At 34.7% G+C, this 25,428-nt stretch overlaps 4 protein-coding genes across 7 annotated transcripts; 2 read left to right on the top strand and 2 right to left on the bottom strand.

The window, feature by feature from the left end:
* Positions 1-5: 5 nt before the first annotated feature.
* LOC124442326 (protein FAM76A-like) lies at positions 6-6,208 on the top strand. Its single transcript, XM_046992824.1, has 9 exons — positions 6-280; positions 740-804; positions 1,197-1,254; positions 1,633-1,691; positions 2,194-2,290; positions 2,520-2,725; positions 3,142-3,211; positions 4,233-4,397; positions 5,708-6,208. The coding sequence occupies exons 1-9, from the start codon at positions 188-190 to the stop codon at positions 5,759-5,761; spliced, it is 867 nt and encodes a 288-aa protein (XP_046848780.1). The 5' UTR covers positions 6-187; the 3' UTR covers positions 5,762-6,208.
* Positions 6,209-6,474: 266 nt separating this feature from the next.
* On the bottom strand, positions 6,475-7,942 carry LOC124442331. 2 transcript variants are annotated; one of them, XM_046992832.1, is made up of 3 exons: positions 7,723-7,942; positions 7,176-7,229; positions 6,475-6,840 (listed from the first exon to the last, which is right to left on the bottom strand). In XM_046992832.1, the coding sequence occupies exons 1-3, from the start codon at positions 7,822-7,824 to the stop codon at positions 6,661-6,663; spliced, it is 336 nt and encodes a 111-aa protein (XP_046848788.1). In that variant the 5' UTR covers positions 7,825-7,942; the 3' UTR covers positions 6,475-6,660. The 2 variants fall into 2 exon arrangements, with proteins under 2 accessions (XP_046848788.1, XP_046848789.1); XM_046992833.1 differs by having other exon boundaries at positions 7,738-7,902.
* LOC124442323 (guanine nucleotide exchange protein smcr8b-like) lies at positions 7,933-24,341 on the top strand. Of its 3 annotated transcripts, XM_046992819.1 has the most exons (31): positions 7,933-8,434; positions 9,833-9,921; positions 10,696-10,764; positions 11,430-11,512; positions 12,170-12,215; positions 12,382-12,466; positions 12,881-12,930; positions 13,274-13,394; positions 13,579-13,682; positions 14,153-14,205; positions 14,550-14,616; positions 14,975-15,032; positions 15,327-15,393; positions 15,596-15,638; positions 16,191-16,321; positions 16,811-17,266; positions 17,817-17,881; positions 17,990-18,098; positions 19,136-19,189; positions 19,799-19,858; positions 19,944-20,004; positions 20,091-20,147; positions 20,486-20,530; positions 20,731-20,762; positions 20,982-21,068; positions 22,210-22,249; positions 22,323-22,382; positions 22,579-22,642; positions 22,716-22,775; positions 22,842-22,920; positions 23,542-24,341. In XM_046992819.1, exons 4-30 carry the CDS (start codon positions 11,487-11,489, stop codon positions 22,916-22,918), a joined length of 2,178 nt encoding a protein of 725 aa, XP_046848775.1. In that variant the 5' UTR covers positions 7,933-8,434; positions 9,833-9,921; positions 10,696-10,764; positions 11,430-11,486; the 3' UTR covers positions 22,919-22,920; positions 23,542-24,341. The 3 variants fall into 3 exon arrangements, with proteins under 3 accessions (XP_046848775.1, XP_046848774.1, XP_046848773.1); XM_046992818.1 differs by having other exon boundaries at positions 9,833-9,962; positions 22,716-22,920; XM_046992817.1 differs by having other exon boundaries at positions 22,716-22,920.
* On the bottom strand, positions 22,992-24,582 carry LOC124442333. The gene is made up of 2 exons (XM_046992834.1): positions 24,343-24,582; positions 22,992-23,699 (listed from the first exon to the last, which is right to left on the bottom strand). Exons 1-2 carry the CDS (start codon positions 24,488-24,490, stop codon positions 23,527-23,529), a joined length of 321 nt encoding a protein of 106 aa, XP_046848790.1. The 5' UTR covers positions 24,491-24,582; the 3' UTR covers positions 22,992-23,526.
* Positions 24,583-25,428: the final 846 nt, after the last annotated feature.

Genomic DNA, 25,428 nt, shown 5'->3' on the forward strand with positions numbered 1-25,428 from the left:
CCAGACTTCCAAATTTGCTCGTAATGACAGCATTTTGAAAATGTCGTAGTCCTCGATGTCACCAAGGTAAAAATGGTTGTGAATTTCTTGTAGTTCACTGGCATTCCTGCTTCCTATTTCGATGAGTTTTAGGGGGATAAATAGCTGGTGTTAAAAGGTGTCATCAAGTGTCTGAAATAGACACTCAATGATGGAAAACAACGAAAATTTATTCGCTTGTTCCAATTGTCATGGACGATTTTCATTCAATGAATTAAGCCGCAGTGAGCACCTTTGCAAGGTTTGTTTTAATGTACCAGAGTGGTCTTCATCGCCTGGCCTTGTATCAAAACTAATGTAAATAGCCGTTCGCTTGGTATATGTTAGATCGAGCGAATATTTTTCTAGCTTTCACCAACCGGTAATGGAACGATCGAAGATTTACTTTGGATTCGAAAATTAATTGGTTTTCTATTTGTCACTTGTTTAGGCAAAGCATGAACAATAAAACGAGCAGTTTCGATGTACAACTAAAATTGACTATAAACAATTTGACGCTGTTAATTCCTTTAGACTTAAGTGTAGTGTAGCGACTTCTTTTCAATTTCTCGAGGTCATTTTAATTTCAATATATCTCGTCTGGCAAGACTAATTAGCAAGACTTGAACAGACTAGGCATTAGTATATATTGGAAATTGCTGCCACTGGGATTTGTGGGTTCTTGGGTCTAATTTTTGAAAAAAGGTCTTTGATTTTTTAGGATTGTCGTCATGCCAACCCTACGGCGATTTGCACCTATTGTCGACTAGAATTTCACTTGACAAAGTAAGTGCTCCTCCATTCTTCACTTTTGTTTGGTTTAAGGTTGAAAGATTACACTCGGCTGCAAGAAATTCCATTTATGCATATTGTGTACAAAGATCTTGCTCCAATGTAAGTTTTTCCTTGCCCCAAATATCTCAGTTGCTTATAAGGGTAATTTTCAATAATAATGTTAATGAGACACTTTTATGTTGTTATGGAGTAAAGTTATGCCTTAATGCTCCAACTAACTAGAGAATGTTGCAGTAATACAATGTTCGGCAAATATTGCTGGTAAATTTTGCAGTAACATTGCACCCAAATGCTCCAGTTTAATTCTGCATTGTGTGCATAGTTTGCATTGTGTGCATAGTTTGCTTCTTTTTTTGTATTATGAAAATTATTTTATGTTGTAGGAAGGGAAAGGCTCCAGTATGTCCTAGCTGTCATAGCTTATTGGCAATTCATGGAAAGGTTTGCTAGTTAATCTAGTTACATATGTTCAACTAAAGATTCTAGCTACAAAAATACCATGGTGATTTTTTTCATTTGATCAGTTATGTGTTGTTTAGACAATCCTTGTCCACTGTTTGCCATTGCAAGTTTGCAACATGCATATATACACACTTATGAACATACACTGTATTTAATGAATATATGTGTGTAATTACGTAGTTGACATAAATGCTTTTGGCTACTGTATGGAAAATTGTGTGAACTATGGATGCTCTATCTGAGCAATCTATAATTTTGATTCAAAATGACTTTTAAAGTACAAAATTAATGATTATCTTGTCAAATTTTTCACTTAAGAAGTGCTTAATTGTTTATAATATCACTTTTCTTATTTAGCCGAAAGCTTGTCAATATTGTAATATAAGGGCAGCTTTCAGGGGAAACCTCTGCAACAGGTGGGAAATTTTACCATTGTATTAAAGTTCATTGCATTCAATTTTAGTTCAATAAATACATCTAAATGTTTGGCATTCAGTACTTCCCTATCATGTTGTTTGTACACCTGGATTTCTTTCTTGAAGAAAAAGCCTGTTCTTACATGTTGCTGGGAGCTGCTACTGGCTAGCGCGGCAAGCTTGACTTTATTTTTATCCATAACCAACCATCAAATACAAACTATCTACAAACTTATACGGCCATACACCCAATTAGCTAAATAACTTGACAAGCATGGACAATGCATCCATATATACGTATAACATAACTATTTAAGGGAAATTGCACGGCAAAGCAACAACAAAAACCTGCATGCCAACCTGCACCCCTGACTACTAGGAAGCCCAGGGTGTGAGAAAACATTTTCTGCTTATTTCATTTATTCCTCAGCCAGCGGAAAATAACACTCTTAAGTACCCAATCAGAAAGTAGCATGACTTTCATCTCTTTCTTACATTAAAGATGTAAAAGTTCTGAGAAGAAATATGGGCCACCTGTGCAATGTGATCAGTGTAAACTAAAGTGTGCTTTTAAAAGACCAGATGAAGCTTTGAAGAAGGTAAATCTCATAGCATTCTTAAAGTGTCTCATTTAAAGCTTTGCTTCACCCTCAGGCTTTTACTGTTTGACGTAAACATTTGAAAGCATCACGTTTTCGTTGTTTTGATCTTAAACTGAGCTTCTGCTAATATTTTTTTTATCAACTTCCCCTTAACCACCCCATCTAATCAATTCAGATTTGTTTTGAAATATGTAGCAATCGCTTAAAAATGGAATCATTGCACTAGGTTGATGGAAAGCTTTTGTGCCTTCAATGTACAATTGCTTACAGACGTGCACAACATCGTTCAAAGAAGCTAAATAAACGTATGAGTACCACTGCCAATGATAAGAATGGAGTAAAGGATACGAAAATTCGAAAGAAAAATACAAATGAACACGGTACACCAATTGGCGACAATCCTCTGAAGCAATTTTATACCTCACAGCCGAGGTTTGTGGGTCATATCACTAAGATTTGTAGATCCGCCATGATTGTCTGGCTAAAAATCTGTTTTGATGTTATATACGTATGTGTTATTTTGTTGTTACTTATGACGAAAGTGACAACAAAACATGAAAGCATGAACAAAGTGGTTGAACATATCTAAACACATAAGTCGTGTTGTTATTACTTTGACTGATGAAAGATTATTGCACATTCGTTGCAGAACACAAACAAAACAGCTTCGTCTTTTCTGTACGACAAACTCTCCTCTGGCATGATAAATGTCAAAACTTCATTTATTTTTAATTAAAATGTACCAAAAAGGGACTTCGTTGCATGTGCCTTCAAGATAAGCATTGCCTTGCTCTATATAGGGCATCAGATCGAGCTTCTGAGAAAGTTATTTGTTTTACCTATTATAGTGAAACTCAAGCAGTCACAGAGAAAGGTGGAAGCGACCATGTTACTGAATTGACCAAACTTCGTGAAGAGGTATGTTTCACGCAGCAGTGATTGAGTATTTTGTTTCGTAAACCTTCGTTGTTATTTTACAACCAAACATGATCGGTTGTGATGATGTCGTTTCAGTGTTTTCATTCTAACAAAGCCATTCAATTGTCATTAAATCGTGTTTTAGAACATTGGACGATAAGTAACGTTCATGGATAACATTGCGAATATACGATTTAAAACGTTTTGCCTTAACTTAATTAGTAGATTAGTCCGAATCATTTTATACGTTGCAAAAAGAAATTTCTTTACGATTTGTTCTTGATTTGAAAATATTTCCTCTTTTGATATCCTGGCATGCCTTGTTGCCTTTGGCCTATGTATAGCGTGTGTAAGGGTTTAAAAGATGGTTTAAAGCATGTGGAAATACATAAGCAAGTGATTACGTTGCTGTGACCGATGCGCGTGGTTCTCCCTCTTTCTCCATGTAGTGTATTCCCCTTGCGACTTGTGTTTGACTCTATCGGAAATTACGCGTATAGCTTTAGGACATTCAACTGCTGATACTTCAAATAGTTTGAAAAATTATTTGCTTTACTTACGTACCTACCATTGGTTGTGGGAAGTTCCTTCTCGTAAAAGTTTCTTCGTTAGACATCAACACATAGGTTTAAAAAGTTGTGTATGTCAGGCATTAAAATAAGAAGTTTTTATTGGGACACGTTTTATGCCCCTGATTTTTTAGATGATTTTATTTTTCATCCTAGGAATCGCTTCTTTTTCATTGCAAATCGGAGGAAATTTTGCCAAAAACAAATTGCAAAAGCTTTACTGTCGTTATTAAGAATGTATTGTTAATCGTATAATTCTTTCTAAAGGACATATTTTTCATTTGCCAGGACCATTTCTGATTAACAAGGAAACTAAGTGTGTAAAAAAACACACTTACGTATTTTAATGCCTGGCGTATGTGCTGTTAAATTTTCTGAATGTTACTAATGAACTCCTCGAAATGTTATTCTTACTCCTGTTGTGTAAAATTTTCCGTTTTTTTTTGTGTTAGTTGGCTGCAATGAAACAGAAACTGCAACAAAAAGAAAAGATGTTAATTGAAAAGGAGAAGCAACTAACCGAACTGAAAGCCGAAAAATGGTCCATCGATAAGGAACATCGCCAAAAATTGAATAACGTTCAAAAAGAAAATATGGAAAGGTTAAAACTCCTTCAGGTAATAAAATGTTGTCTTCATGACTCATGTTTTATTGTATTTTTAATTGTGTTTAGCTACATGTAGACAGTAGCACACATTCAAAAAAAGAGAGGGGGGGGAGTGCTAGTGTCTGTATTTGATGGAAAAGTCTGCAATTTAAGACATTCCTGGTACTAGTGTACCAGGATGTGTGTAAAAATAAATCAGCAAATATTTTATTGAACGGTTCGATTTTTTGATCTGGAGCCTTTTTTGTAAGTCTAAATATTATACTTAAAGCAGGTTTCATTAGCCAGTGATCTTAATATCCACTTCGTTTATCCATTTTGTTAAACTTTTGAAGCACTCAACTTTGACATCTGGCATTTAAAACATTGATTGATGTTGATTTAATTACACAACCTTTTAATTACTTAATCTGTCCAAAGCTCTGTTTATTTAGTAAAAATCTATGACTGTGAACGTTTTTTTAACTTAAATAATATTGGTTACTGCCTTCTTGCGTGTGAAAATAATTAAAGGATTTGTAAATATTTAAAAATGCAATATAGTTGATCATAATGATTATTCACTATTCTTTATTAAATGTCAAGCGTCACTTCCGGTGAAACAACGCGCTTTATTGACGTAAAAATATTTTTGGCGGGCTTCTAAGAAGTTACGAACTCAACAAAGTAAAACAATCAGCTAAACAGCAAAAGTTTATTAACTCCAAAAGTCAAATAAAAACTATGTTCGAATACGAGTAGGTGCAAAAACAATAGAGTTTATTATCCACACGAGACAATTTCAAGACAATTTCAAAAGTTATTTTTTTACTGACGAAAAGTAAACGTGCAAAAGTCTGCCTTTTTGCAGAACAGCCAGAAAAAGAGAAAAAGTTTTTTGTCAGGTTAAATATTACCATATAATATTTCTTTGTTGTAACATTCTTACATTTTGACTCTGAAGATGACTACCGCTAAGGTTGTCGAAACGTCAGTCAACAACAACAAAAACAGTCCTTCTCAGGACTATACCAACCTGGACGATCTATATTTACAAACATGTAACGATACTCCCGGGTTCAAACCATTTACTTTATTCTTACATTGCTTGTTCAGGCTAAGTAATAACGCTTGTTTTGTTGGTGTCGACGTTGTTTGCATTTTTTTTTATCTGAATTTGTTCATGTACTTTTCATTTTCCTTTTTGACATGGGTCGGTTTTCATGTTCTATAACTTTATAGCATATACTGACCTCTGGAAATATTACAGGAAAGATATGTAAATGTAAAAATTGCATATAAAAATATGTTTTCAGTTTGTTTTTTCCCCCTATATTTAAGGAAGAAAATCTTATGTTGAAGAAACAAAACTCCAAGCTGAAGATGACAACATGAGGTTCTTTTTATGATATGCATGATATTTTTAAGCATACATTATAACATACCCTAGAAATAATTATTATTACATCGAGGAAAATAAATAATACTCAGGAATATTTCATCAATTGATTGGGAAATCATATGCCTAGATGCTATAAGAGGAGTGTATCATCTTATTTTAAATGCATGAAAAAGATGAGCTCTACAATTCTTGCATAGAATTATGCATTGTGCTATACATGAAATAATTTCTTCTAAGTTGAGTAGAAATTTGAAGTAATTCCCTCTCTGTCAGATCACCTAGCTAGTCATATTTAATTTATTGTACATTGCACTGGTTTCAATTGAATGTAAAAATATATGAATTTTTTTTGATGAAATTAATGCCCAACAACCAAAAACATTTTTATGGGTGGCATATTATTAAAACAATGTAATATTACATGTGACTCCCATATCCTACTGAAATTAACTGTTTGTTGCATGTCTTGTACAACTTTTGAGCTGGTCTTTTTCACTTTTAATCTTAGTTTTAATGGAGGATATGTTTAATTTTTGATCTACAGGAAGCGCAGTGAAGATATCTTCAGAAACTTAACATGTTATGGGAAGCTAGATGTAAGCAAGGGGAAAATATTAGGAATATTTTGTGATTGGGAAATCACTTACAACCCTAGTGGAAGTTTAAGCAATCGCCCTCTCCCATAGTTTGAAAACAGTGAGCCAAATGACAAAAAATCCAACCACATGTTCGACCATTTTATACACCCACTTACAAAATCATATGACCTTGACCCCCAAACACACCCTCTTGCAACTTATATTTTGTAAAGAGTCCACCACTGGGAAATCACCTGATATCCCTTTTACAGCTGTATTTTAATGTAATAATGTTCTAATGTAAGCCTTCTAAATCATAGCATATCACTATTATGTGTGGAATTCATTCTGTTAAGTCTAGTACGATTTCTGACTTCAACATCCTGCAGTCTTTTGATTTCAGCATCTTTTCGAGCAATTTCATTTTGGGCCGTTAGAAAAAGTGATGATATGTTATTTTTTAGTACTTCATTCATCAGCTTCAGTTGTTGGTTCTGGAAAAAGACTGCAAAAATGCATCATTCACTCAAATATAGGTATGTATTTTTCATAGTATGGCCTAAAAGCTAAAACCCCAGAACAACCATTCTTGTTTCAAGTGCCTTCCCAGTTTCCACAAAACTTAAGGAATGGAGAAAGGCCAGGAAATAAGGTTGAAATAAACCATACTTGAAAAATAACAAGGGTGCAAATCTGTTTTGAGAAGTGGGGGATATTTTAGGGTGGTAATAGTATTGAAATCATTGATTTTCTGAAAAGTGGGGAGGGAAGGTGTCAGCCCTGGGATTTTTGCCCCTGAAAATTAAAAACCTTGCATGCTATTAACAACCTCTTTTTGTAGTTTGCCAATCATTGTTTCTTGTTTCTGACTCTTTTCTTTTAACTAAACATACACAATGTGAAAATAAAACTGCTGTATGAAAAAGTTGTGGGTTCAGATTTGAGTATTTTTGCTTGACATTTAAAAATAACTATCAACATGTTAGTTAATGTTGGTCATCCTTAGCTATAGTGATCTTGAACCTGGATCATGAACACTTACGAAAATGAAATAGCATTCCCAGGTTTAAACTAATCATTTGTAATTATGACCAATTAAAACATATAAATTTAAGCCTACATATATGATGACAGGGTGACCTCCACAATTAAATAAACAAAAACTGCCATGCTTGTTCAAGACAAAAAAAACAAGCGAATAAAGAAAATTGTATGCAATAAAAAATAATTTTCGTCCATATAGGGCGACTCTATTTGTAAATGATTGTAAGGTTCCTTTATTGCGATTGTTGCTTCTGACATATAGTCATTAAAGTATTATATTCAAAATGAAATATATCTTCTTTGCAGAATTTTCAGTATTTATATTTTCATACCTCTTCATAGCTGACCTGTTTGTTGATATCTACTTCCAGGTCACCATAAAGGAAATCGATTTCTCTCGTCCCATCATCCTCAACAAATTCATGAGAACTCATTGCATCAAACTGGAAATAAAAAAGAATCCTAAATTCGCGAATTATCTTTGCTGTATCGGCTTGTCAACATGTATTTGCTACTTTTACTTGAATTTTAGTTTCACCAGATAAGCAATTTGTATATGTAATTGACGAGGGTATCCTTAGAGAAAGGAAATATAATATTTGTAATGCAATTCCCTATCCAAAAAATGGAAAAGTAAGGAATAACTTAGTATGTTGCAAGAATACTCGTTACTCCGCACCATTTTTTCACGTTTCACAATGACAATACGCTGCCTCATGGAGTTTATTTGAATTATTTGTACATGTCGAAGATTTATGGTCGTTTTCAGGACTTACTGCTTTCGATATCGATTACCAAATGCAATTTGGTTTAATAGAGAAAGTGCAGTCTACTATGTTTTTATCTCCATATGTGTCTTCCACTGCAAGCAGCGAAGAAGCAACATCAACGACCACTAGTCCTCCACCTTTAGAACTTAACTCAAAAGTTCCAGAACACTTGAAAGTCAACAGGGAATGCGGCAAAAATCCATGGCAGAACTTCTTCATGCTGGACTTCATTATAATGGTTGAATTCTCCGAACACGAAGGTCCTCGGCCACTTGTAAGTGTGTTTGGCAAAGCTATCTGACTTGCATGTGGATGATCTTCTTTTTTTAATACGGACAAGAACAGACGTGTGTGCAGTAACAAATACTAACTTGCGGTCGGGTTATTGATTCTTACTATATGAATTTCATGCCTTCAATTCCATGGACATGAAGTTGAGCTGTTTTAGTGTTTATTCAATCTCAGACTTGGGGATTGATAATACTTTGATTTAATTTAAGGGAGTAGAAATTCAAAATTTGCTGTTATTTTGTTATTCGATCATATAAATTATTTAATTACTAAATGTTTGCAAATAAGTAAACATCTTAAACTTCAACAATAATATTAGTGGGAAGAATTTTTTTGGGGACAGTCAATGCCATTAGAAATGCGCCCCCAAAATATAGCACCTTAGCAATGATGGTCAAAGGCCCCGAGACTATAGGTCAGGGGTGGGTAACATATGGGCTGGGTCCGGCCCTTGAAGGGGTTTTGACTGGCCCCCTGACTGTATCCGTCTATATCTGTGATTAAGATATTGAATATTATTTATGTAATAATCCGCCCCACCAATAACTTCATTTACCTAAATCTAGCCCGCCGACTGGAGAAGTTGCCCACCCCTGCTATAGGTTATGGTCGTGCTAGGAGATTTTGGGGGCATGCTCCCCTGGAAAATTTTGAACTAAGAATCTCAAAAATGCCACTTTCTTTACTTTGTGGCATGATTCCCAGAAGAAACAATAGTACTAGTAAATGTAACATTTTTTAACTCATATTCAAAATTTAATGCCCCCTATTAATTTCTGTATCCCCAAAAATCAATAGCTGTGCAGGGGGGCATGGCACCATGGCATTAAATACAATATAAATAAAAAACCTCATATTAGCCTTTTTTTATCTGCTTCACATCGATTTGCAGACTATTGAGAATGTCATTAGCAATTATATTACTTTTTCATTTTATCAAATTCTTCCTTATTATTTGACATACTTCAATTCCAGAATTCAATTCCAGCAGAAATCAGAAATAGCAAAAGCGTGTCACTTTTTCAAAAGAAAATTGCTGCTTGCATTTTATGATTTAGTTTAACATGTAACTGATGGAATAAACTAAACTCTGTAAATATTTAAACTTCTTTTCTGTAGATAATTTATTTCTTAGTAAATTTTGTAATTGTTTTGGAACAAAAGCACACCTTGTGGAAATCAACCCCAGTTGACAAGGCCAGCGTGTCAAAATAAACATTTTCATTCATTCATTCACTTATGCTTTCTGATGACAAAATGAAGCTTGCTTGCTTTCCCACATTTTTCACGTTGCTTGCTTTGCCTATTCTTGCAAATTAATTGTAATCCATTGTCATAGACTCATTGTTCAATGTTGAATTCAAAACTTTCTGTTTTTTAGTTTACTATTCCAGAAGATTCTGGCAAAATGTTTGATCAGAATTCATTTTCTGTGTATGTCATGTCAGTGGATTATCATACTCAAGCTGAGTACGTATGTGGTCATTGTGTTTTCCAGTAGCGGATCTGGGGTACGTCAAAATTAGTGCAGCATGTTGTAAGCCCTCAAAAGAGTCCATTGGGGAAATCATATTCTCTAGAAACTCAAAACCAATATGGTTTTTCTGAAAGTACTTTGCATTTAGAATTGAGCAGCTATAAATTATTTTGACAAATGCTGGATCCGCTACTGGTATTTTCTTATGTTTTGTCCTATGTTTATGTAGCTATTAAAAAGAAAATTGAACCATTCTCTAGTTTTAAAAAAGCAAGGGCTTGCTTAAAAAAAAGCAAAAAGAAATCAAAAAATAAAAATTATATTTTTGCCCAAAATGAGTAGAAGTATTTTTGTCAACTACACTACTTTCAACTACATTTAACTACATTTATTGCATTCTACTAAACATTGTTTGAGGCTATCTAACTTGACAAATGCTGTCCATTTGAACTGAGCTTGTGAAAATTGTATAAGTTCTTGTTGAGAATTCTATATAGATGGAGCACATCAATTACTACATTGACTTTTTTATTTGTACTTAACCTTTTAAAATAACATGGTGATAACCTACTTACTTTAACTTGGCTATGGTGTGTGAATATGTGTGCATAGTGTTGTTTTACTACTTATACTTAGAAGTGGTAAATGAGCTTTGCAATTTACAATAATGCTTTGCCAAATTGTACAACTGTTAAAACTGCATTGCAATTTGCAATGGATTGGCAACATACTATGACCTTTGATATCATTTGTGATTTATTTTGCAGTGCTTCATTCTCAATTGTTGATGATACTCAGTTGATATTTTGTGAAGATCGGAAAATATATTTGCTTATGTGAGTAGTTGGGTGTTAATGATCAATTTGGCCGGGTCTTTTCTCAAAATGATCCTGAAGCAGGACTTTATAGAGTCCAAATAAAATCAACAAACATGTGAAGATGTTTCTGTTTTTTGGACTTAAATGATTGCAAACGGCCTGCTTCTTAGATGCTCTGAACATAAAGTATTTATGTCTTATTCTTAAATATTTTCTGCTGTAGAACTGTAAGATTGATGAAATTTCTTGTAAGAAAAGTATTTTTACTGATCTGTTGGCAGCTAATGTTTTCATGAACAAGGAATTTTCTGAGTACATCATAAACCATCATGGTCCCCTTTATACCTCTATGATCAGGAATGGTATCATTAAGTACTTAATTTTAAAATTGCCACTGATGTAAATCATGATGCTGAAATGGTTACCATGATCAATTATTACCATGTTGAATCTTACGTATGTTTATATTGCTACCTTACTGAACCATGATGGGGATAATATTGCTATTATTTCAACCAAGATGGTAAAACTACCACCTTGGTAAAACATGATTGTAAAATAACATTTTTGAACCATGATAGTAAAAATACTACCATGGTGAAACATGGTAATATTGCTGCTGTGTTATACCATGCTTGTACCATAGCTACCATCAATTCACCAATGGTCATATTCTTTTACAGGTTCACCACTTTGTATTACATGACATTGAGGCTAGAGGATTTGTTCGGCCTTTTTGTATGTGCTATATCAGCAACAGCAAGAAGTAAGTGTACTTTTTAATTTGGTACTTGAGAAAAGAAACGTTTAAAACATGAAAGGATTGGGTGGGCTTTGAACAATTAAAAAATTGATTTACACATATTCTTTTAAAGTAAATGGTTTGAACCTGGGAGTATTGTTAAATGTTTGTAAATGTAGATCGTCCAGGTAGGTATAGTCCTGAGAAGGACTGTTTTTGTTGTTGTTGACTGACGTTTCGACAACCTTAGCGGTAGTCATCTTCAGAGTCAAAACAGTCCTTCTCAGGACTATACCAACCTGGACGATCTACATTTACAAACATGTAACATATTCTTTTCTTCATCATTCAATATTTGCAAAAATGAAGTATTATGTGGGCTCATTTGTCCATGACTCTCGAAAAGTGGATGAAATGTTTGTGCTCTAGCTACGTAGGCTGTTGAAATGCTGTGTCCCTGAAAAACGTCACACAGAAAGTGAATGAATGGTTTGAGCATTAGCTAAGCATTTAGGATGAATTTCCCCGAAGAATATCATCAAAAGTCAAAGTAATATCTCTGCACAAGAAAACTCACTGAATTACTACGCATTTGTGCCAAAAAGACGTCAATATTGAGCCGATGTTTTTCCTCAACGTTATTACTATATAGATAAATATTAGTTTTTTTTTGTTTTTTAGAAAGATAGTGGAAAATATGGACGTGTTCATTCACGAGTTTTCCAAGGTATTTTAACGTTAAGCTTTTGAAATGACGACTGTTTTAATTTTTTTTATGGTGCTAACTATAAAAAATACAAGATAAGAAAGAATTAAATAATCTTGCTTCTTTGGAAAATTATTTACTCTTTTTATTATAAAGTTTGTCAATATCGTTGTTGTGTTAACTTCAGGTTTCAAGGCATTTCAAAGCTTCCAACCAATCTATATTTTTTAATGAGCTCAAACGAAGACTGGCAGATATAAAATATGTTAAAGGTAACTCAATGTTAATTGATTATTATGCAACATTTAAACAAGGTTTTTTTAATCATTCGACTGGTGTTGTGATACCCGTTGTCTTGAAGTTGTTGAGTTCGAAATGCTTGGTGTCCAGGTATCGTGAGGTAGTACAGTTTTTAATGCCGGGTAGCCCAAAGTGGTTGTTGACCTCTAGTGGTAAAATTTGTAATCCTTGGTGTGCTGAAGTAGTGGAGGTTATAATGCCCATTGTCTTGAAGTATTAGGATTTGTAATGCCATGGTACGGTCTAGAAACAATGGTATTTTTCGTCTGAAGTTTCAGAGTGAGGAGGTGGGACTTACTTCACAGAGAAGCATTGAACATTAGCCAGTATCCTTTAACTTAAGTGGGAGGCAGTTTAAATGACAGTATATTTTATTTTGGCGGTAGATTGCAATGCCTTCCACGAGAGGAATTCAGACAATGTTGACGTTTCACAGGTTGGAAAATTTGCTTGATTTTATACGTAACTTGTGATTAATTCATTGCATTGGGGAGAGTGAATCGATCCAACAAATTTTTTCCCATAGAATTGTGACCATACTAAGAGTAAAAGATAATGGCATTCTGAGAGTTTTCTTAAAGGGATCATTAGATTAACCCATTGTTGTTTATAAACAGTGTCAACAAAATCATCATCATAGATATTGATTTTTCTCCATTTACTTTAAAGAGCCAAGATGAAGCAGAAGTGTAAGGGGTGGTGCAAAGTTTCTTCTACAATTTCCACCCTGCTACAACCAATTACCTTGATTATACAAAAATAACTTTGTTTCATTTTAGAATGCTGGTAAAAACTTCCATAGTCTGAGTGCTGAAACAATCGAAGCCATGTTGGAAGAAGCTAACGTAGCTATTAGTGTGTTGACAACTACCAATCTGACTAACAACAAAAAATCTAAAGGTATGAAAGTAAATGAACGTTTCGAATATTCTGGATGAAATCAATATATAATGTGTTTAATATTTTTTGAATCGATCTATTAAAACTTAATGAAACGAATTTACGTATGTTGCAATTAGTAATTAAGTAATTTAACATGTATAGTATGGTCCGCCTTTGCAAATGTTGCCAATTATTTGGTTAGATTTGTCATCAATGAGTGGGCATTTAAACGAAATGCCCACGTTCGTGTCAAATGGAAGGGATACTTCTGGCTATCAGCTTTCTAATGGTGGACAAATACATGACGTACGTTGTATAAAGTTTGGTGTGATTGTTATTATGTACTTTGAACGTCATTGATCTAAATATGTAGCTCCGTACATAGAAGTTTATCCCAGGATAAACATGTCTATAACATGCAGGAAGCCAAATTTTACTTCCGGACAATTTCGTTTAAGGGTTATGTCACGCATTTAACTCACAGTCATAAAGAATCTTTCTTTGGCTGTGCGAGAAAAGATTGAATTGCTGGCTTCGATTTTGCCTTTTGAGGGCTTTCCACTTGTATTTAGCTCAATGATTTACGCGAATTGTTATACAATTTTGAAAGCTGCCAAAGATTGCTCGTAATTGGTTTATTGCTAAATTATTTATTTGTGAGACCTTGCCGTAAAGTAGATCAATGCTGCATAATCATTGAATAGACTGTGGCGAAACTTTCTAAAAGTTAACCACATGTGCGCTTTCAGTAACTACGTATTTTAATGGTTTCCTAGGAAATTGTTGATCGTCTACTGCGTGATACAAACAGACATCAGCTGATCTTGAGGTAAAGTATTCGTAATCACGAAATTACATGTTTTGAAGTGTCTACACCAAAACCAACTCTCCTTCCCAGGACTGCACTAACACGAACGATCTGCATCTACAAGCATGTAACGATAATCGCAGGTTCAAGCCATCCGCTTTAATGACCAAATTTCCAAAAGACAAGCGAACAGAATAATATGATTAATGAGGTTAATAGAAAGATTTGTTCAACATCATTCCTTGAACTTGCCTTGGATGATGTTACGTAACATTTTAAATCCCGTTTTATTTCACACGAGTAGACTGGGACTGAATGTTTATTAGTCATTCGCTAATATAGCCAGGTTCTCTCATTTCATGTAGGGATCTACATGGTTTGTGTGGATATCGTGCGACTGAGGGATTGGCGTCGTTACAAAGAATACATCAGGTGAGGTCGATTGCCCTAGACACAGAGTCATTTAAACTTTGCCTACATTGTAAAACGCAACCTTTAAAATGGTTGACAATTGTAATAAACATTGAGTCATAATATTGCGTTGAAAGAATGTTATATGCAGTTCGGTGTTTGAAATTAAATGAAGATATGATCTTCGCACTTTGCTGGATCATATCTTCATTTAATATTGTGTTGGTTAAAGTGTACGTAAGAAGCAACTCAAGCAAATTGTGGAAACTTAATGATGGCTTATGATATTTGAAACTTTCTACTGTATTACTATTTATGTACACTCACATGCGAATTATGGTGGGAGTTGAGAGTTCTTTTTCATTCGTGTTTGTTTCAGCATTTTTATCAACCTTACGAAGTGTTTTCTCTCATCAATGAAGAAACTCCTTTGTTAGGTAACCTGCGTTTATTTATGCATATACATATACGTATATATATTATTTATGTACTGTTTGGGTTTTTTGAAATGAATTTTTTATAGAAACTATGATAGGGAAATTACATTTTACAACTACAATTACATATAGGATGCTACTTAAATCTGTCTAGCGTTTATTTAAAATGTTTTGTCTCCCACTGCAGCATTGCGATAAGGAATATTCCTAACTTTCATAAAGTGTAATGGTCTTAAATGAATTTTCATTTTCGTAAAGGAAAATTTAAAATATTTCTTTCGTTTTTATCTTTAGATCCTTTTTCTTCAACATTGGCGATTGGTGGTAGTTTCACAATGAATTTTCGCTCAGATATTGAAATGTGAGTTGCATAGAGCACAGCGACTTATTTTTCTCAGTGTTTACAATAAGTTGAACTTAGAAGGACGTTGGGGGGTGGGGGAGGTATTTAACACCCACCTCATAACGAGGTAGAAATTTTCTTATTTCACGTCATGACGTCATGCCAATCAATCTCGTGTCAATCTTGTTGAAGTTCTTCTTATTTTTTTATTTATGAAAAGGTACAACTCTGATGCAAGGATCGGCTTGTCGATGGATTCCAAGGTAGGACTGGGAGCTAAACACGTTTAAATTGAATTGAAATGAGCAAAGAGAGGTGTACATTTCCAATTATGTACCTTAGACAATTAGATACTCGTTTTTCTATCTCAGCAAGAAGTGGTATAACTGGTATTTTTAAGGGATTTACAGCATCATAGATACTGTAGCCCTTTTTATCTTGTTCAACCTCTGTTATAAACTTACGTTCATAAAAACGGAAGCTTTATTGTCATAACTTTGACTGTATTTTAATGAAAGAATGTTATTAAATAAAACACTACTCAACAAGGAATGATCATGAAGCTTAAAGGAAGTTGAAAACCGAAAAATCCACTTGCTTCGCACACTAAATAATGCCCTTGAGATATGAACATCTCCTGCTCATTTATTGCACATTTTTCAATATAAATTTTACAAACGTAGGAAACGCTTTTTCCCGTAGCATTTTCCGTATCTGTTTTACTCATTTTTTTGATAAATTTTCAACGCAAACTAGACATTATACCATGTTAACATGTTCAATATGCAAAAAAAGATCGACTTTTGCTTATATAGTTTAAAGGCAGTGATTTGAGCGACATCAGCAGTGAATCGTTTCCATCTTACTTGGATGAAAACTCGTCTGATGGCGAAATACAATCTCAACATAAGAAGCATTGCTTCATTCAAACACCATTCTCTCTCATGTAAGATTTATGATTCGTTAAATCTTGATAGCTTTTTTTGTACTTGGGGTAAGCTTCGTTGATTTGATAGAACAGTACAGTGCACAGAGGCCGGAAAAAAAGGTGGGCAGAGGAGAGACATAATTCTTTTCAGTATTACATCTCTCTCTTCGGTTCATGTTACTTGGACCTGTCACTTGCGAGGATAAGAACGCCATAAGATTATAAATCAACTGCATGAAATTTTCGCAGAGGCTCTTGCTGCAGTTAGACTTTATATCTTTTGGCATTGAATGTAAGATTAAATGAGTACCGGATGAGTTAAAATGGGATGTAGAATGTTAATTTTTACGTTCAAGCTTGCCTTGCTTGTCCTGATTGAACCCTACCTTAAGCCTCTTGAATCGACCACATCATTCTTTTCTATTCCCACCATTGTTAATGCTTACGAGTTGTAGCCTGCATTCAGGCGTATATTATATGTTATGACATATGTTATTTCTATCACAGCACCAATAAAGATTTAATGGGAGAGATGAATCTCGCTGATTTAGATTCGAACGAGTCAAGCTCTTTCAGTAATATTACGCTTAGCTGGGGTGAGGGCACTGATGATTCAACGACAAGCCAATGTTTGAAAAAACCGACTTCGCCGTTAGCAGTTTCCCCGCCGGAACCTGTGCTTCACCGTGGTAGCGTTGGGGATTTAGCTTCGGTTGCCGAGGACATCCCGAGTCGCTTTCATCGTCGTGAATCAACGATTGAATCTCAGAGCAGTAACGCAAGCAATTTTGGTGACGACGGACTTTCTGCAACAATGTCTGCTTCGTCGCGTGTCAAAGATAGTGAAGAACTTTCAAAAATTTTTGCTCCTTTTACTTCCCCAAAATATCAAGTTGTTTACAAGGATGTTTGTCACGTAGCTTCTTCAAGTGATTCTTTTGGTTACGGAACTGGTGACAAAAGGTATGTGTCCTAACATAAAGGTTTCACTGCGTAGATTGTCATTTGTGTATACAGTTTTGAACTTTAGGGTGTCTATTTTACTCATTAAGTGGATGGAATGTCTTTGAGATCTTTAATTATTCGTTTGTCTTGAGGTTATTTAATAGTTCTTATGGACATGCAATGAGTATGTCTAAGTTTGCGAGTTGCGGGTTGAAGGTCACAGGTAGTCGCCTGCTTAAAAATTTAACTTGAAGTTAATTTTTTCAGCTGAGAAAAGGTTGAATGAAATTAATGCTGAGTTTACAGGAACCAACTCTATGATTTTCTCCCTCATGGGACTGGCACATGTGGATAAGTGGCTTGCGCCTCTTGTCACTTTTTTCACCAGACAGACTTGCATGCACTATGTGTAATCGTAGGTTCTTTAATGCTGTTTAATCGTTTCTATTTGAACTCTCAAAAGTCTAAGTCTTGTATTGCTGATTTTAATAATCCCAGTTTTCTGGATGATTTTGTTTGCGAATTAATAGATAGTCGCCGCCCTTAAGTTTTTGATTTATTTAACCAGGATGAAAAAATCGAGTCTTCAATGCTATGCACAGCAGTTGGGTTGTCATACATCTGATGGACCAGGTGCGCCATGTCGTTTTCATTTACCTATCTCTACCCAATTCAATTTTTTTTGTCAAATTTCTAAATGCACTTTTTAGGGAGTTGATTTTGGTTTTTTACTCATTTCAGGTGGAGGCGTGCTTCGTCTTTTGAAACACGACAAATATCTCGTACATCTTCTTTTTGCTCTTTTTACTGGCCGCTGTCTCGTTGTACAAGCAGAACCGGCCCATCAAAGGTACGTTAAATCAATCTAGAAATCAGGAAGTTTTCATTGCAGCCTGGAACGAGAGCGATGTCTATCTGTTTTAATTTTTTTCCGAAATTTTCAAGCGTTTGCTTTGTACAAAATGCTTGCATTATTGCCATGGGTCTATAGACCTCCCCTGTATATAGTGCATGTATTGATGTCATGAATCTGCAGACTTCCTCGTTGATAACATGCATTATTGTCATGGGGGTAAATAGACCTCCCCTGTAGATAATGCATGTATTAATGTCATGAGTCTACAGACTTCTCTGTAGATAATGCATGTGTTAATGTCATGAGTCTACAGACTTCCCTGTAGATAATGCATGTATTAATGTCATGAGTCTACAGACTTCTCTGTAGATAATGCATGTATTAATGTCATGAGTCTACAGACGTCTCTGTAGATAATGCATGTGTTAATGTCATGAGTTTACAGACTTCTCTGTAGATAATGCATGTATTAATGTCATGAGTCTACAGACTTCTCTGTAGATAATGCATGTATTAATGTCATGAGTCTACAGACTTCTCTGTAGATAATGTATGTATTAATGTCATGAGTCTACAGACTTCTCTGTAGATAATGCATGTGTTAATGTCATGAGTCTACAGACTTCTCTGTAGATAATGCATGTATTAATGTCATGAGTCTACAGACTTCCCTGTAATTACTATATAACCCTTTGGGTTGTGTAAATGAGACTATTTATGGTCAGATATGCACTTATGTTTTGCGAATCTTAGAATCGTGTTTCTTTTCATTTTTTACGATACCAAAACTGCATGTATTTCATCTTATTGTTTATGGACGCTCATCAAATGCTGTTACTAAGCAAAGCTGTCTTGCATGTAATCGATATTGTGGAAATAAATGCAAGTAAAGTAAGAGTTTAGAAACTCCATTACAGGTGTAATGCATTTAAAACAATTAAGAGTTTCGTATTGTAGGTTACTTAATTGAATACTATTGTTTGATTTGACTTGTAAACAATCTTATCTATTCCTTTGCTTTTACCACATAGGAAAGTCGTCTCCATGATCACATCACTTTGGCTGTTTGTCCCGGGTAACTGTCGGTAAGGAATAACTATATTGCAAGGTTTCAACTTTGGTACTTTTGTTGTGAAACATGAGGCTGAAGTATGTGCTTGTTTTCTATATCGAAGGGAATAATTACAGAAACTGCTACCAAACCTGTCATGTTAGCTATATCGAGTCTTTGAACAATAAAGCATACTTCATGATATTGCTGATCAAACTTTCAGTGTGCTATACTTACATGTCCATGTTATTTCTCACGTGGTCCAGGTCGGCATTTTTAATGTGTTTCCTCAACACATAAGGTTGTCGAAACTTCAGTCAACACCGATCCTCACCCCGACTGTCCTTCTTAGTTCTGCACTAGACCTTAACGATCTACCTGTTCAAATATGTAACGATACTCCCTGATTCCAATCACTTACTTGTGCACATTGTCATTGATTAACTTAAAGTGTATTTATGATTGTAAAACAGTCTTCTCATCGACAATAACTTTTGCCTTTTTTCAACATTTATTTCACCATCTCTCGACTTCATCATCGCCATCTCTTGATATTTGTATCTGTATATAATTTTTAATGTCCCTTGACATCAAACTTTCAAAATTGGTAAATAATTCACGTTGTTTTTATATTTTTCTGCAGTGGTTCTCAACAAGTTATACCTTGGAGGACAAAGCCCTTAAAATTGTCAGACTTAGGAAGGTAATGCAATTATGCTTTGATGCGTTTCACAACTTACACTCGTCATGTTGTCTATTGAAAATCAGTATTTAACTTTCCAATACAGGATTAAGTTGGTTGGTCTTGCCAAGTCGAAACAGTTCAACCCTTTGCCAAAGTCCGTTGAGGTATTTACAATGTTTGTCTGGTGTTATGTTCGATGCAACTTGCCTTGTCCAGTCTCACGTTGAGAATACTGCGTTGGCTTTTTCAGGCATATGTGTCAACCTTCGACTTTGAATCGAAAACGCTCGTCACACCCCCATATAAGGTTAGCCGTTTAATTTTTGCTGATTAATGAGTATTATTATAAATTGTCCAGAGAGCTCATTTAATAAAATTCCAAATGCAGTCGTACAGAAGGTCGTTAAATCTTTACTCTAAAATTAATGAGAAAAATCCTTGTCAAATGACAAAAGTCCGTCCTACTTTATGTTATGATAACATGCAAGATTTTTCGTTTCTGCTATAGCAGTCATCCTGAAGAATGGTTATCCACTGATCTCTTTCCATGCTTGCCTTTCATATTTTGTCATATATTTTTTGTTTTGAAACAAATATGTATGTATGCTATGTAGTTTTATTATTTATGGATTTTTTCCACCATAGGGTAAATTCCTCTGTGACATTTTGGCAACAAGAAGGAACTGGAAGGTTAGTTTTGGTCTCCAACGACACATCGTTGAGTTCACTTACTCTGCTTGCTAGCAAAGATTCAAGATTGCTTCATTGCAGTTTAGCCATATCAGGATTTTCACCTTTTTTGTCCAATATCTTATCAGAATTTGCTGTTGACCTGCCAAAGTTTATGTGATTGCCATTTTTTTGACCGTGGAAAAATATTTTATTTACAGAGCGACTCGCTGTTCTTATCTTACATTCACAGGTTTGTTAATTCATCAATTTTGCATTCTGTGTATTGGAAGGATTGTGATGGTTTAATTGATTTCTTGAATGTTCTTTGTATAGCACGTGAATTTCAAATGTACATACATTATGGTTCACTTATAAGAAATTTAGAAACTATTCAAAAAGTTAATTGTGCTTTACAAATCTATAGTCTTAGCAAACTCTTCATGTCTTTATATTTCGTATTTTTTTGTAGCGTATTTCTTGAAATCACTTTGAAGACATTCGTTTGTTACTACGCTATTTCGCTACGCAGTTCAACAACTGATTCTAATTTGCCGTGGTGAGTGAGTGAGTTACTGAAAATCATCCTGTTGTGATGAAAAATATGATAGCCATTTGTTACTCCTGGCTTACAAGAACGTCATATACGTATAAGTGAAAGTATATACCGCTGGCAACCATTGATCAGGTCGTTAATGTTTAATGCGTCATCAGACTGTGATTTTTATTGTAAAAGTAAGCAAATAAAACTAAACTTAAATTATTTGGATTGGAGATTTAGGTACGACACAGCTTCAATTTTCATGCACACACTTACATATACATAAATTTGTGTTTAAAAAATTGAATCAAAGAACAATACGAGTTCTCATTAGTGGAATTGTGGAAATATGCAATTTCGACTGGACGATTTTTATTCGAGTCGTGTTTGCTTGTTTTGCACTTACTGCAACAAAACATGGCATGTGAAAGTTTTTATGCCGACGTCTACATACAAGCCTGGATAAAGGATTTCTCTTCCTGACAGCAAGTTTCAAAAATGATTATTTCCTGCCAAATTTTTTCATCGATAACTATTGAAAAAAGCGCGTTCGCACGTCACTGTTGGTGTTTGCTTGTAAAGTCTCCATATGGTTGTGTACTTTACAGAATACAGATCGCCCTGTAATCTGCTTCATGTTTTTATACACCAGCATTCTAAATCCACTCTTTATTTTCGAAAAATTTTTTTGCGATATACAATTAAAGGCCCGTGGAAACTGGTTTTTAATACAAAAGTATTTCGTGCAAGTAATTTTTTAAATTTTCCTGTGTCGGCATTGCAGGACGTTTTCCATCCGGGTATTGTTACAAAAGTGGGAGAATTTTTCAAATTCGTTATACATTCTAATTAGAGTGCGTAAAAGTTGCTTTAGCTTTTTTTTATACACACTGTAGTCAATAACGAATATATTATCACCTTTGTCGCCAGTCTTTCTTGTCACTCTTGGCATATGAGGAATATACTAACACTGCTCCCTCTTCCCCTCATCAGACCCTATATATAAATGTACTGCTGTTTGCTTAGAGTTTCATTTAACTTTATTTCAACATCTAATGGTAGCGATGCGTGAATCTTAAAACAAGCATCTTGAATGTTTGAGCATGCGTAGGAAATTTGCTAATATGCTAAGAGTTGATTTGTGTTTGTTTGCAAACAGGAAACAAAGAACATTGGTTCCACGAGAATTCTCTAGGCAGGTACACTTACTTTATTTATTAGCGATTGAATTTGCCACAGTTTATGTATGTATGAAGTAAAGTTTCGTTACAGTATCTGGATGATGTTTTTGATTTGTCGGGTGTTCTTGGATCTGATACTCAAATCATTTTGGTAAGCTAAAGCAAAACAGATGCCTACTAATGGAGCACATTTTGTGTTTAGGGTTAAGGATGACCATGCATGCTTTATGTTTAGAGTTTTTGACTGTACCATGAGCTTAGGATTAGGAATGAACATGCTATGGTGCTATGTTTTTAGGATTAGGGATCAGTGCGTTGACTTCGTTTATTCTTAATTCTTGCACTAGTATTTCCTCGACTTGATAACTCAACAACAGCTTTCAGATTTTCCTTTGCTCGGAAGTCTTACTGGTGAGTACACGTTTCTAGACGTTATGATTTTCCACGCTATCGAATATGGAATATTTGCTTTTTCCCCTCCTAGACAGTACATCACAAGATAGTTTCATCTCTTTGGAAAGTTTTCGTTCAACGGATATGATAGGTAACAAATTTATGGTATTTGGCTTAACTCATTTGTTGAATTATCGCCATTATTTGGTATATTTAGATTCTTCTACTCACGTGACTAAGATTGGGCCAATCCTGTTGGACTATACAAAGCGTGCTGTTTACCCTAAGATGTAAAGGTATAAATATTACCACCTCTTTCTCAGGCTATCATTTACTGCCCCCAAAACAGAGAGAGTATGGGAACAGGTTTACAATATTAATAATTTATTGATTTTGCTTGCTATTTTACAACGACAAATTTTTACAACTTACGTAACTTTTCTTACGAGGCAAAAAACTTTGAAAACTTTCACATAATAAGATAGATATAGTACAGTAATATGTCAATGATATTAGTCATATAATAACATTCCCGAGTCTATTTTACGTCATATGTCTAATTATCGTATTACATATTTCTGACTTTCATTTATTTTTCTCGATGTCAAAAGAGTTTCATTGCACTGCCGATCCTTGCATTACAAACCAATGAAGTTGTTTATAATGCTTAATGGCTCATAACAGTTGTATTGAGATCATAACTTTTTAAATAGCCACATAAAGAACTCGACCTTAACCCAAAACCTTGGCTAAATTTAAATAATTCTAACATTTTATTAAAAACAAAATAAATATTGGTTCCAATTTTGGATCGGGCGGACTTCGAGTAAAAAATATGTTGATTCTCTCTGTCATATTCATTTCCCTGCAATATATATATATATATTTTCAATTAAATATATTTATTTCCTTTTTAGAGTCCAGTGGTTAAGACCATTGTCCTTGATGACTCTCGAGTACGAAGTTGTTTGAGGCGTGTAGCTGGCTAAGCCCATGGAACGATGGTAGGCTTCTTGCATTTTCTGAGCCCGTTTCGCCCTTGTCGTCGCTTCTCTTTGGAGTCGCTGCGTTAGAACTGTGGGGGAAAAAAGTTGTAAATTATTTTGAACGACTCTTAATGGACTGCGATTTAAAAGTTGCAACAAAATTTGGGATTATGGTTTGATTGTGGGTACTAGGTGTCGATGAGTTTACCAATGAAACTGAAAGAACTGATCTTTCATCGAGTTATTGTGAAAGAATGTATTATAATGCTGGTTTTTGATAATCACTGCTTTGTGATTCCGATGATAATTTATACTTATCCGGCATATTTAAATCGATGAATTAATTTCTGAAGCGAAAGTTTTGAGATATAGAGCAAGCTTTGACTTGGCAAATTTTATTGACCTTATGTATCCGCAACTAAGGTCATTTGCAATGTGATTGGTACAATTTTTAAAAATAAAGCACTTTGAAAATATTTTATGCCTTCACCAACTATTGGCAGTGAAAATATGACAAGTAAACAAGTCACAAAAATTGCTGCTCTGTAACCGATCGTAGCTTGTTAATGTTTTTTACCTTCGCTATACTTCAACAATTCAAATTATTACTGTGCGTTGAAAAGTTAAAATTGCCCTGATCGAGCAACATTTAAACTTGACAAAAAAGCTCAATATCCTATTGTAAACATAGCCGTCAAGATAAAAATTCAAATATATGTTTATGTCATATACCTGGTGTTCCTGTAACGTCAGCATCATCGTCGTCTTCCAGGTTTTGAGAACGACGTGCTCGGATTTTATTCATTCGTATTTCCAAAATTTCGTCCAAATCATCTGAATTAAATTCTTGTTCATTGCCTTTCATCGTTTCGTTTTGCATTTTACGACACAGCGATTTGTAACAATAGGTTTTTTATCACTCTGATTGGCTGTTGTAGTCCTTCTTTCTTCGCGTTAACTGATTGATTTCGCGGCTTGTACTGCGTGTTTAAATGTTTCTGCATTACGTCATTTTTCCAATTTGAACCTCATTAATGCGGTGTTCAAGGCAACTATGTCATGAGTCGTGACGAAGCAGTAGACACGCTGCGTGCTTGTTTCCTTAACGGCGCCCACGTTGTTAAACAAAGTCCAATATTCGGTTTATATTTAGTAGAAGCAAACAAAGAAATCCTGTACATCAGCATGTATTTTCAACCCTGCTCGGCTCGCGCTTCGTGAGCAACTTTTTTGTAGCTCTGTTGGTTAATAACTTCATATCATGAACAAGGGAATAATTTCAAATTCAAAATAAAATTGCATACTAAATCTTTTCTTTCAAGGAAACACCGGGCGGCTGTTTAAAAATAAGAAGATCGACATGTTTTTCATTTTAGCGGAACCATTATTTGCGTCACTTAGAAAGAGTTTTAGCAACTATTATGTCTCTTTATTGTTAATAATTGGCACTGAACAAAAATTATCTTTGTGTAACAATGACAATCATTGCATGCAAATTGTATTAACAATCCCCTGTCATATGATCGGCGTCTCACCGGCAACAACCTCGCTTGTGTTCAGGTTTGAAGGTATTGTTTTTGAAACTTCAAAATGTCCTCATTCCGTGGAGATGCTAGACTAATGATGCTATACGCTTTCATCAGCCAGGGCCACACACCACTCACAAAACCGAGGGTTTGTGTCCTGGGATCGATATTTTGTAGCGTCTTTATTTGATAGAAAAGCTCAAAACTTGTGCCAGACCGACATTATCCTCTATCATGAGTTCCGCACCAACTTTTTAATACATATTTTACAAAAGCTGGGGGTGTGACACAC

The sequence above is a fragment of the Xenia sp. Carnegie-2017 genome, unplaced genomic scaffold, assembly GCF_021976095.1.
Source record: "Xenia sp. Carnegie-2017 unplaced genomic scaffold, XeniaSp_v1 HiC_scaffold_20, whole genome shotgun sequence".
Taxonomy (NCBI): domain Eukaryota; kingdom Metazoa; phylum Cnidaria; class Anthozoa; order Malacalcyonacea; family Xeniidae; genus Xenia; species Xenia sp. Carnegie-2017.